A 12,752-nucleotide genomic window follows, 5' to 3' on the forward strand; every position below is an offset into this window, starting at 1 on the left:
GCTGTTTCTGCCCAAATCGCTCGACCCTACTCTAATTTCTCACGTTGCCTCTGTACCTTGTACACAGCTGGTGTGGGACAGAAGTGAGATCCTAAATAAACCCTTCACCTCAGAGACATCTGCTCCTGTGTAGCTGTAACCCCGAGGGGCACCACAGAAAGGGGATGTTACACCAAGTGTCCTTAGCCATCAGCAGCGCTGCATGGAGATCTGGCCCAGAGCTTTTCCTCACCAAGTCCGGGGAGGAGCCAGTTACCACTTCTGAAAGGCTGGTGGTGGGGGATGGTTAGAGCTGGCTCAAGGCCCTGAAGTATCCCCAAGGGGGGTGGGTAATGCTGCTGCACTGAGAATCTAGCTTGGATGGGGCGGGGAATTCAGGAGCTGCTTTAAACAGGGTCCAGCTCCATGGTACCTGAACATTACTGCTGGGGCTGTGGGAAGTGAGACGGTGAGGCTTAGTCCTGTCCAGTTTGGGAGGTAGCTACGTTCCCTCTCCCCCAGTCCTTGACGACAGCCTCGGCTGAGACGTGGGGACTGCTTGTGCCACAGGGACTGAGCTCCCATCTCATTTCCAGAGATGGTCTCTGCAGGGTGGGGGACATGGTAGTGGTTTTGGGGGGTGGGGTATGCTTACTCTACCTCCAACATCCCTGGCCTGGGAGATTCAGGTCCCAGGGGTCACCTCTTTCCCCTGCACCACTGTCACTTTCACAATTGTGAATAAAAATCAAAAGATGCTGGATGCTTGAAAAAGTACACAGTGTTTCACTTTATTGAGTGCAACTTGTCTGTGTGCTTTGGTGCTGGGAGCCGACCGCGCTGCTCCTGCTGGCTGCAGCATTAGAATACAATACAGCTTATGCTATACGGCCATCCCCTCACGGCCCCTGCTGCATGGACTGGGGACCACTCCGAACCTGGCTAGCGGAGCGCTCCCAGGGAAGGGGTCTCTCGGTCTGTCCTGCACGGGGGGCCGTTGAGCCAATCCACTAACCTCTGCAGCGCACCCAGCAGCCCTTTGCATAGCAACGCTAACCCCAGCTGGCCAACGCCTCAGCCAGGACAGAGCCGGGCTCTGCTCACCAGCAGCTCTGCCTCCAGGCCAGCACCCAGAACGGGCGGGTCTCCCTTCCTAGATGGGCGTAGCACAGATCTGAGGAGGGCTGCCCGTGAAAGGGGCGACTCCCGGCCATGTGCTGTGCTGACCTCAAATCATCTGCCAGGGACATCGGGATTTAAGGCACTGAGTGAACAAGGCTGGCCCAAGCCGCTAGCGTCGTGGGAGGAGCACAAAGGGTTGACGCTGGCTGCACCCCCACTTCCCCTGCCCACACCCTGCCCTTTGGGCCGTTCGCCTGGGGATTCTGATCCAGCCGCCCTGCTCTGAGCCTGCTCTTCCCAGGAGGCGCTGGGAGCCGGCTCTGGGTTCAGCTGCTGCCCCCCGCTTCACCAGCACTGCCCTGGGGGAGCCAGAGTGCTCCAACGCAGCGTTCTGCCCCATCCCGCCCCCCTTTACAGCACCTGTTCCAGCCTCTAGAATTAGAGGTGGTGACTTACAATGCTGCCTGCGGCCCCTTCCTGCAGCCCCAGTTCTGTTTCCTCCTGCAATAAGCAACTCTCTTACTAGAGAGCATGAGCAACATACACAGCACGGTTCTTTGCAATTCCCCTTGTGCCATTCGCCTCCCCCCGTCAAACGGAGTTATTTCAAGGCCCTTTGGCTTTCCGGCCTAGTCAAATATACAATATGGCAGCTTGATACAAAAACGTTTGCGTACCAAGGATAAAATACATTGAATTAGAAACAACAAAAATCTGGGGGCTAGCATGGATCATGCCTCTGTACGTTTCTCCTCCCCAGCCTGGGGCTAAGTAGATTTTTTTTTTTTTTTTTTTACTTAAGGCTATCCTAAGACATGTAACTGCCCCCAAAGCACTAATGTTAGCCCTGAAGTCTGGGCTGATCTGTATTCTGTGAAACAGACAGCGATGGTGAAAACCCTGCTGGAATTGAAAAGCACTGATTTATAGACGACAAGTCCCCCCTCCCCTTTAAAATCATCTCAGTGCATTGATTGCATCCCCCGCTGCTCCTCCCCACCGAAGGGCGCTCTGCAGGGCAGCGGGAACGTACACACCTTGGTTCAGAGCGGAGCGAGGACTGAGCCCCTGTCTTTCTGCTCTCCTTTGAGTGGATTCGGATTTGATGACGTGAAGGAATGTTCCTCCCGTAGGCACGTGGCAAGAGAAGGGGAGGGAGCCGAAATGGAGGGAGCCCATTGGCAAAGAACGCGGTCATGGGCCCGGGGATCCGCGCAGCCAGGCAGGGGCTGCCCTTGGATTTCTCACTTCCCAGGGAGCTATGACTAGAGGATCTGGGATCGGAACACACCTCTGCAAGAGAGGATGCTACGGGGATGAACTCGGTGCATTGACACATCCCTGGGGGCAGCGTGGGGAGAGAAGAAAGACGGGAGGTCACAGGGGAGCACAGAGGGCAGCAGAACAATTAACAGGGCAGGCAGAAATCGGCTGACACTGGCTTCCTTTCTGGGCAGAGCCTTGTTATTCTGCAGGGCAGACGGGCCAGTCTTGCCTGCTACCCCTCTATGAGCAGCCACGCTGGGCTCCCCAGGTGAGAAGGGAAACCAGAGGCCAATGGCCTGGGAGAGACACGCCGGGGCGGGGAGCGGGAAAGGACGCGGGAAAGGAAGGCGGGAAGGTGTTCCCGGAGCACTCCTGGGCCTGGGGCAGTTCCCGCCGGGAGCTCCGTGGAGGCTCTAGCTCCGGCCCACGATCTGCAGTAGGAAGATGAAGATCTGGACGATGTTCATGTAGATCTCCAGGGCTCCGTAGACGTACTCCTCAGGGCTGATCGAGTTCTTCCTGTTCCCCAGCACCAGCTGGGTGTTGTAAGCTAGGAACTGGGGAGACCAGAGACAGAGCGTTGGGTCAGCCATGCTGCTAGAGATTGTCAGCCCCCAGGTGTTGGAGCCAGGAGCTGCCTCCATCCTCCCCCTGCCACCTGCCCCAGGACCTTGGGAGGCTCCCAGCGCAGCAGGGACAGAGAGCGAGCAAGGTGACTCACCAGGGTAAAGACGATCGCGCCGATGGCCGCGTACAGCATGTGGAGCCATGCAACCTGCAAAGACAGGGGCGCCCGGGGCGGTCAGAGGACAGAGGGCTGCAGCGGCTGCCCTGGGGCACAGACCAGTAATGCAACCTACCAGCCCAGGGCTGGAGAAAACCGATCCGGATCCCCACCGTGTATGTGTCAGGGATTGCTTTACCCGACTCGAAGATGCAGCCACCTCTGGGGGAGGAGCATGATGCCTGTTGGCTGACGCCCTCACTTGGGAAGGATGTCGGTACTCTTGGGCTTGCTTTTCTTCTGAAAGAGCAGCTCCTGCAGCTCAGCTCACCCCCAACTCACGGGGAGGGGAGCGCGCCCCCAACTGCATCCCCCACACCTCACCCAGCTGCATCTGGGCTCCCCTTCGCGGTCTCCCATCCAAGCAACCAGGCCTGATCCTGCTCGGTCAATGCCGTTTGGCACGTTGCTAGGTATATTCACACTCAAGGCGGTATGGCTGCAGGATGGAGTGAAGGGAGATGGTCTGGTTTCAGCCACCCCCCAACGTACCATAGCTGCCTTTTAAAGTGAACCCAGGAGACCAACTTTCCCTTCTGTCAACAAAACACGCTCGGACATCCCCGGCCAAGTGCGAGCTGTTGCCAAGTGCAGCTGGCTCAGGAACATAGGTTTGCTTTCGTGCAAGATACTGAAGTGGGGTCAGTTTGGAGGACGAAGTTATGGGAACTCCGTTCCCCTCCTGCCCACCGTCCCAGGGCAGCGGGTTGCATCCGCCGAAACGATCAGGGATGAAATCACCCTGCTGCTGACATTCCGATTTGTCATAATTAGGTTTCAGAGTCAACATCTCCGCTGTGTAAATGGGGCAGTTCACCCACCCATGGGGGCTACTGCTTCAGGCTCTCGGCAGACTCCGGCAGGTCACGCTTGCCGTGCTGGCAACTGCAGATACGGATGGGGCCAGCAGAGGGCAGCGCTGGTGTCATGCCCCAGCCTGTCCTCGAACCGGCCTCCCCCAGCCACTACTCACATATTTGAAGGAGAGGACGATGGCGGTGATTATTCCCGTCACCATGACGACAATCCCCAGCACACAGAACAGCCCGGTGCACGAGGTGAAATCCACCTGCCAGCGGGATGGTGACAAGTTAGAGAGGGACCCACGGACCATAGTGGGAACGCAGCCATCCCGCAGCACTGGGCTTCCCCCGCAGGAGGCAGCCTGGGTAGCGAGGGTCAGCAGCAATGGCCACCTGGCTGGAAGGGCCACCCCGAAGCGCTGGCCCTGGAGGGTCACTGACCCAGCTCTCTCCGGGCTGCCGCACGAGATCCAGCTTCCATTCCTGCTCTGTCACTCCCAGCGCTGGGTGCAGGCAGCATGGATCCCCCAGGGGAAGGAGCTCTCTGCTCCAGCACCCCACGCTGCATGATGCAGCATCTGCCTCGTGCCCTGTCCCAGCCTATGCCGCGGGGGCCCTCAGGAGGGGAAATCCCCCGACTCCTGCCCTCCCTGCTGCCCCGGACGGCAGGGAGCCCATCGAGCCTTACCTTGGTCTGGAAGCAGAAGACGGTGACAATTATGGCCACTATAGCAGTGATTACCATGGCGATCAGGACAGCCCGGGTGCTATACACGCTGCACACAAAGGGTTAAAAGGGGGCGGGGGAGGTTTAAAAGCCATTCAATTATTTCCCACTTCACCCTCCACATGCAACTGGGAGCTAAGAACCGGGGCTCGCTCCCCAGCAGTGCGATCCCGTGGGCTCGGCGTTCGGCGGGTGATCCAACCCGGCACCCATGGGCCCTATAGAAAAGCCATCACAGGCAGCCTGCGGTTCTGCGACTCGCCCCCAGGAGGCACCTGTTTGAGTCCAGGCTCCAGGGCGACTCCTTCAACCTGAGCTAAGCCAGGAGGATCCCTGAAGTCGGAATCATGGTGGGGCTGGCTTTCCTCTCCGTCCGAGCCCTCTTCCCCCGCAGGGCTAGCGACCCCGACACGGAGGCACGTGGCCCAGTGGACACGTTCTTTACCGCCTCCCCCCTGCTGACGACAGGCGAACTCGGGGAAGGCAAAGGAGGGAAGGGGCTCAGAGGGGCTTTCCCCAGCTCCGCAGTACCTGGCGATGGTTCCCGTCATGAAGGCCATGGCCAGCGTCTGCAGCAAATGAAAGGAAAGGGGGCGATTAGCTGTGGAGCCAGCCCCAGCGCGGGATCAAAGCATCGCGTCGGCTTCCCAGGTACCCGCCGAGATGTGGGGATTCACAGCAGGAGGCACTGAGGGGCACATGGCCTGAGGGGTGTGTTTCAGGCATAGGTGTGACCCTGAGGTAGGAGGGGGCCCATGGCATCACACACACACACACACACACACACACACACACACACACGACCCCAGGCCCAATCGTAACCAGTGTTCAGCCATCAAAGCCTTCCCTTCGTTCCATCCCACTCCTCCCCACAGGTCCCCCTCCCAGGATCACTGCCCCCGCCCCCCCCCCCCCCGGCTATACAATCCAGTCCCACAGCCCCACTTACAAAGATGGCGAGCAGGATGAGGTTACAGGGGAAGCGTCTCCTGGGGGAAGTCGGGGAACACACAGGTCAGGGTGCAGGCAGTCAGAGCCCAGGGCGCTGCAGGCTGGGGGGGACGGGGACGCGGGGGTGTCGGGGTTTCTGGGGTGAGCACAGCGTGATGTCACCTGGGGCGAGGGCACCACTTTGGCCCAATGAGACTGCACGGCACAGGGGGGTCCCTGTGAAAACTGGCCCCTGCATCAGGGCAGGCCACGGCCCGGATGGACGGGAATTGACCCTGGGGGGCAGCCTCGTCTCATCGCCCCTTGGGGATGGAGCCAGAGCCCTTTCTGGCCTCGGCCCCCTGCCTCAGTCACTCCCCCGTGACCCGCTTCCTAGTGCCCAGGGGACTCAGAGCCGGGGCGCGGGCTCGGAGAGAGGGGCCGCCCTCTCTGATCCCCAGTGAAGGAGACACTCACCTGGGGCCCGGGCAGCAGGCCAGCACCAGGTAGCTGACCAGGAACACAGCGCTGGGGAGGGAGAGAGACAGAAGTTGGAACCCTTCCCAGCCCTGCTACCCACCCGGAGCCGGGGCCGGTCGGAGCAGCGTGCAGGGCAGCAGAAGGGCCGAGGTTCATTTGTTATGTTTCACATCGCACCTTGGCAGTAGGGAAGCATTACCCCCATTGCACAGAGGGGAAACTGAGGCACAGAGCCAGGAAACAGCTCCTCTGAGGTCAGATGATGTGGTAGAGCCAGTATGAGCAGACAGCTCCAACAGGCTCATGCTCCAACCATTAGACAATGCTCCCTCTGTAAACCCTAACCTTTGTGCTTTAACTGATACAGTGACATGACCAGTCATTATTGCTCGAAGAACCAGAGTTCCCACCCGAGACCAGATCTCAGCTGGAACGTGGCTGTCACAGAGTTTTATGCATATAGTTTCCTTGTATTTTGTCTTAAAGAAAGCAAGCTGTGATTAACTGCCCCTCTCCCTCCCCGTGCCACCAGGGGCTGGAGGCGGCGCCCACACAGCGCCCTCTGCCTCTGGCGTGGGGCACCAGCGCCTCGTGGCACTCAGCAGGGAGCGCGCTGACCGAGCGGTGGTGACTCTGCCAGGGCGGTACAGGAACCCAGCCAAAGGGCAGGCGGGCCCGGGATGAGCAGGGAGGGGAGTTGGCAAGGGCAGAGTGATACTTACTAAGAGGCGTAGTACACAGCAATGTTCCTCTGCACAAAGGCGCGGACGGGGGAGCTGCGAAGAGGGAGAAGAGCGTGAGATCGGTTCCTGGCTCCACCCGTCACCACGTGGCCCCTTCTCTGCTCCCCCATGGTCTCCACCCCCCGGTGTTCACAGCGCGGGCCCTAGCGAGCAGCAGACTGACCTAAGGGAAAGCTTGGAAGTGAGATGCTCCCTGCTCGTCATCACCCCCAAGCCGTTACCTGCCCCCCACATAGCACAGACCCGCTGTGGGGTCCCCAGCCCAGGAGCAAGGACAGTGCTTTAACCCTGCCCTGCTCTGTGCTCAGCTCCCCAGACAGACCCGCCAGGACCTGTCACCCCGCACAGCCCACCCCACAGGGCTGCACCCAGCCTGGCTTTAAACAGCCCCAGGGTGGGGCTCCCCGTCCCTTGTGAGACAGTGCTCATCTCTTCCATCCTGGAGACAAGGCTCCTCCCTTCAGTGGGGGGATGGGGCATTGGGGGCAGACGTCTTCATTCCTCCAGAGAGTCCCTGGGATGTCCCAGCTCCTGGGGCCCCGTGGAGCAGGGACCAGCCCCTGGGATAGCAGCAGCTGGGGGCTGGTGGCAAGGGCAGGGCTCAGGACAAGGTGAGACTCACACGAAGGTGAACACGGCGACGATGCCCACGGTCACCAGCAGCTGGACTGAGATGATGGTGTAGACCTGAAAGAGGCAGGCACAGAGGGGTCACCCGCGGGCACCGGCCCAGCTCCCCGGCAGGGCACAGGCAGGCACAGAGGGGTCACCCGCGGGCACCGGCCCGGCTCCCTGCACAGACACGCCAAGGCGGCCCCGAGGTGTCTCTGCCCCCAGCTGCCCAGCGCCCCAGGTGGGATGGAGCCGCTGGCTCTCAGTCCCGCTCCTGATGGACTCGGCGACAGGCAGGGCACCAGGGACCGGGCGGGCTGTGGAGATCGAGCCCCTCATAGCCCTAGAACTGGTCCCCGCGGGGCAGGCAGCGGGGGGAAGCTGGCCCAGCCGCTGACCCTGCTGGGGGCTCCCACCGAGGCACAGGCTCCGGGTGTCCTGTTAGCCCAGAGAGCGTGGAGGGGAGGGGCTCTGTAGCCGAGGCCACTCCAGTCCCAGCCCCCTCCCCAGCCCAGGGCCGTGCCCCCAGCCCCCGCCAGCACTGGGGGGACCCTGCAGCCATGGAAGCATGACGCTGCCCCCGGCCGCTGGCCTCGCCACGCAGACACACCAGCCACAGATCCCCGGCCCCGCGCTGGTACCCAGGCTCGCTCCGCCGGCCGCAGCCTGTTCCTGGGGGCCAGAGTCTGGAGGGGGACACCCTCTCCCCACCCATCCCCCCGGCTCCCCCACCCTGCACCTCCGGGGGCTGGGCAGCCCGGCTCCCTCCGGAGTTACCTTGCGGATGAAGGCGTGTCGCACTGTCTTGTCATCCATGGTGCCTGCTCTCAGCCCGTCCTCCTCCCCCGAGCCACCACTGCCATAGCTGTCTCCTGGGGGGGGGGGGGGGGAACGACAACAGGGGGAGAGTCAGCGCCCGAACGCTGGCACGGCTTGGGGGGCATCAGCTCTCCACATGCCCCTGCTGACCTGGCACGTGTCCCGGGTCTGCCCTGCCCGAGTGTCAGATCCCTTCCTGGCTGCCTCTCCCCTCGAGCTTGGAGGGGGCTGCCCCGCGGGATGTCCCAGCCCAACGGCCCCTTGGCACCGGCTGGGGTCTCGCTGGCAGCATGGGCGAGAGGGCCGGGCCCAGACAGGAGACGCCGGCCTGGTACCCGGCAGGGTGAGGCCGGGGGTGCATCTGGCACGAGGCGCAGGGAAGTAACCGTCCCCCCTCTCTAGCGGCGCCATCTCCTCCCCCCGCCCCAGGCTCGGCCCGTTGGTCAAGTGTTTCAGGGTGTCCTCCCCACCCCCATCAGACCCCACCTCCTTCTGGGTGGGACCACCAGGCCAGGCTGCCCCTGTCACAACAGGGCACAGCCCAATGGGACCAACTCTTGGGTGCTGGGGACAGAACAGACCAGCCAAGCTCAGCCCAGCTTTGACCTGATGGGACTGGGGACTGGAATATTTTGCCTCTTACCGGGACGTCTCCTCTCCGTCAGGTCTGGGTGAGCGACAAATCGGAGCCGATCCATCCCAAGGGTTCGAGGAATGCCCCCCCGGTCATACCAGGTCTTGCAGAGCCCGAGTCACCGTATCCATTATCCTGCCCTTCCAGAGACCCCTTCCCTCACCCCACCATCTCCTCTGCCTTGCACTCCTCAGGTCCCACATGGGCACTGCCACCCTGATGGCACGTCTGGCCCCGTCCCCTGAGAGCAGAATCCAGCCCGTTGTTACTCTCTTTGCCCCGGTCCCTGGGATGACCTGCTTCTGTGCAGAACGGGACCAAGAGCAACTGGAACCAGGGGTGGACCCTTCTGTCTTTCAGCACGTTGATGGCCCAGTGGGTTTACTCTGATCTCAGAAGGGGATGGGGCCAGATGGGCCATCAGTGGGTTTCTGCACCGTGCCCCCTATTGTGAATGCTCAGCTTACCTTGGTTCATCGGGAGTGTTGACATGGGGGGTACCGGGACACCTGGGTGGGGATATCCTCCTGGCTGTGGGTAGCCCCCAGGATACCCTCCAGGCTGCGGGTAGCTCCCGGGATAGGGTGCAGGTTGCGGGTAGCCCCCGGGATAGGCTCCAGGCTGCGGGTGACCCCCAGGCTGCGGGGGGTAGAGGGGATTCTTGTCATCGTAGGGCGGGGGAGCACTGGGGTACGACATGGGGACTCCCAAAGGCTCAGGCTGGCTCTCAAGCACCTGGAGACAGAGGGAGAGAAAAATCTGCCATTATTGTCTGCGCAGTTCATGGACCCTTAGCCAAAACTCACGACGCTGGGCCACGGCGGCTCTGTGCACCGGAGTCCAGCTCGGCGCAGACCCACCGGCCAGAGCCCTCCTCCCAAGATGGCCAGCGTGATATTTCTGCCTGGTCAATAAAGACTATTACTGACCTCAAAAGAGACCCAGCGCAAGGCAGATCCTGGTAACCAAAGAGTCAGTTCAGTGGGTGGGTCTTAAATGCCGACAATCATCTAAGTAATTTTGGCCTCGGGGCCCCAGGCAGCGAATCGCTCTCCCCAAGTCCTTCCGGGGTTCAGATCAAGTGATCTCTCCATGCAGCGCCGGGGCAGAGACAATGTCAATTCTGTGACATCCCAGCCAGCGAGCCAGGGTTGGGAGAGACAGGGCCATGGAGCCAGCTCACAGGAACCCTGGCACCAATGGCCCCAAATCCCTTCCACTGGCTTTGTGTCACAAGAGGCCAGGAGCCCTTTAAACCCTCCTCACTGCAGCCGGACACACACAGGAGCCTGACAACAGAGGTGGCATTTTTGACAGGGGCCCACTCCTGCTGCCATTAAAATCCAGGGGAGTCGGGCCAGAGATCAAACAGGAGCCGGATCGGGCTATGCCCTAAGCTGGAACCCCAGCTGGCACATTTCAGCACCCTCAGACAACGGCGGTGTCATTTGACTGCATTCAAGGGGAATTTCACCCGCCCAGAGATCACGCTACGGTTCTTCCTATATTTCATCGCACTTTGTTGCAAAGGGGGTCACACCCTGACAAGAATCAGGTCAGGCCAGAGAGAGGCAACAGCCCCTGATCAGTCACGGAGTAGCCAAATGGTTGGCCAGTGATAGAGGCCACGGGCTTTTGGGTAACAGATTCTGGTCACGTTTGAGAGGCGGGTTCTACGTATACAGGGCTGGTAGATGATCGGTCAATTGTTACAGACTCCAGCGGGTCAATAGGTTGCTTATCCCCCATCTGTGGCACCTTCTACCGTGGGGCTTGAAACATCTGCAGCCGATGCCACTCACCACGGCAGCCTCTGTTCCTTATATACTAACCCTTTGTAAGTGGAACCTGAACGGGAAGCAGGACCCAGATTCCACCCCGTGACAGTCCAGGCTTCGGACACCCCCCAGTCAACCAGTGCACAGACGCTCTAGGGACTGTCAGACAATCCGGGTGTTGGATCGTCCAGGGAGTTTGCAGTGTGAAGCCTGGACGCTGGCAGACAGGGTCCCGTGTGGGACCTCAGGGGGTCTGGGATAATCCAGCCGGTGGCTCTACAGTCATTAATTGCCCAACAAGGATCCTTGATCTGACACAAGGGCACCGATCTGTGGTCGTTATGCAGGCAGCACCCCCACTGACCTCCCAACTGCCGGGTGTGTCCACGGGACGGGGACAGTCACTCTCCTCATTACTACTGATCCAGCCACTCGCGATCTGGGGGGATGTTACTTCTCCACTGCGCCCTCGTGCAAACTGCAGCCAAAGTAGCACCAGCTAGCGGGAGGTGAGTGGGACGAGTCATGGTGCCTCCGAGGAGCTGGCCTCTCTCCGGAAGCTGGGAGTTCACCGAGTGGAGCAATGCAGTGCAGGGATCCCAGACTCATTCGAGGCCAGGAGTGAAAGTCTAGCCTCGATGTCAATTGCAAAACTCCCACTGACTTCAATGGAGCCAGGATGGCTCCCGGCGCACTTAGCACCATAGAAGTACTTGGCACGGTCCCAGCCCTTGAGAGCTCGGAGTCCAGGACCGGAGCTCAGTGAAGGAAGGAAGGGAGACCAAGCTAGGGAGGACACAGGGTTTAAAGGGGGAAAGAGGCGCATCGTGAATAGGCAGGAACCAGCCATCCCACGGGCACGGCCTGAGAGAAGGCACGGAGCAGGAGAAAGACACAAGGAAGCAGAAAGGGAGAGAGGCCTGTGTGTGTAACGCACAAGCTGTATCATGTGTGATCATGTGGTGCAATAGGGGCAGGGCCTGCAGAGAGGACAACGGATCTACTTCTTACGCCAACTATGAGAGCTCGCTTTTACCCCAAGTGGCAGAGAGAAAGTTTTCCAAGCAAAGGAGCAGGGTTTTAGTCCCAGCTCTGGGCGCGTGAGACTTATCTAGTCGCTGTGCCCAGACTGGTTACAAGCAGGAGGCAAGGAGAGCCCAGAGGCACAAGGGCAGGAGCAGGAATCTAATGCAGTAACAGGCTTGCGATGCACAGTCTCGCTCTCACAAATGTAACAGATTAATTATCCCCCTGTTACCATACTTTCAGTTATACTAAGGGGAAGAGACCTGGTGCAGGCCATCGGGGCTGCACCATGCTTCGTGCACAGCTTGTCATTAGAGACGGCCACCTTAGCTTCTTCCTTTGCATTCGGGGCCACGCGACACACCCAGAGCCCTCTCCCAGCAGTTGTCACACATGAGAAGCATAGAATCATAGAACTGGAAGGGATCTCGAGAGGCCATCTAGTCCAGTCCCCTGCACTCATGGCAGGACTAAATATTATCTAGACCATCCCTGACAGGTGTGTGTCCAACCTGCTCTTAAAAATCTCCAATGATGGAGATTCCACAACCTCCCTGGGCAATTTATTCCAGTGCTTCACCACCCTGACAGTTAGGACGTTTTTCCTCATGTCCAACCTAAACCTCCCTGGCTGCAGTTTAAGCCCATTGCGTCTTGTCCTGTCCTCAGAGGTTAAGAAGAACAATTTTTCTTACTCCTCCTTGTAACAACCTTTTATGTACTTGAAAACTGTTCTCATGTCCCCTCTCAGTCTTCTCTTCTCCAGACTAAACAAACCCAATTTTTTCAATCTTCCCTCCTAGGCCATGTTTTCTAGACCTTTCATCATTTTTGTTGCTCTTCTCTGGACTTTCTCCAATTTGCCCACGTCTTTCCTGAAATGTGGTGCCCAGAACTGGACACAACACTCCAGTTGGGGCCTAATCGGGGTGGAGTAGGGCAGAAGAATTACTTCTCGTGTCTTGCTTACAACACTCCTGCTAATACAGCCCAGAACGATGTTTGCTTTTTTTGCAACAGTGTTACACCTTTGACTCATATTTAGCTCC

At 59.6% G+C, this 12,752-nt stretch overlaps 1 protein-coding gene across 2 annotated transcripts in view; it reads right to left on the reverse strand.

Annotated features, from left to right (window-relative positions):
- Positions 1 to 751: 751 nt before the first annotated feature.
- TMBIM1 (transmembrane BAX inhibitor motif containing 1) overlaps positions 752 to 12,752 on the reverse strand; it is a 30,400-nt gene continuing 18,399 nt past the window's right edge. For both annotated transcript variants that reach the window (XM_074967020.1, XM_074967022.1), the window contains exons 2-12: positions 9,367 to 9,634; positions 8,224 to 8,318; positions 7,457 to 7,521; positions 6,814 to 6,867; positions 6,089 to 6,139; positions 5,631 to 5,670; positions 5,213 to 5,250; positions 4,643 to 4,730; positions 4,125 to 4,220; positions 3,089 to 3,142; positions 752 to 2,924 (exon numbers count right to left, since the gene is read on the reverse strand). In XM_074967020.1, coding sequence (XP_074823121.1) covers positions 2,781 to 2,924; positions 3,089 to 3,142; positions 4,125 to 4,220; positions 4,643 to 4,730; positions 5,213 to 5,250; positions 5,631 to 5,670; positions 6,089 to 6,139; positions 6,814 to 6,867; positions 7,457 to 7,521; positions 8,224 to 8,318; positions 9,367 to 9,634 — 993 coding nt within the window. In that variant the 3' untranslated portion in view covers positions 752 to 2,780. The remainder of the gene's footprint in view (positions 2,925 to 3,088; positions 3,143 to 4,124; positions 4,221 to 4,642; positions 4,731 to 5,212; positions 5,251 to 5,630; positions 5,671 to 6,088; positions 6,140 to 6,813; positions 6,868 to 7,456; positions 7,522 to 8,223; positions 8,319 to 9,366; positions 9,635 to 12,752) is intronic.

This window comes from Natator depressus, chromosome 11, assembly GCF_965152275.1.
Source record: "Natator depressus isolate rNatDep1 chromosome 11, rNatDep2.hap1, whole genome shotgun sequence".
NCBI classification, from domain to species: Eukaryota; Metazoa; Chordata; order Testudines; family Cheloniidae; genus Natator; species Natator depressus.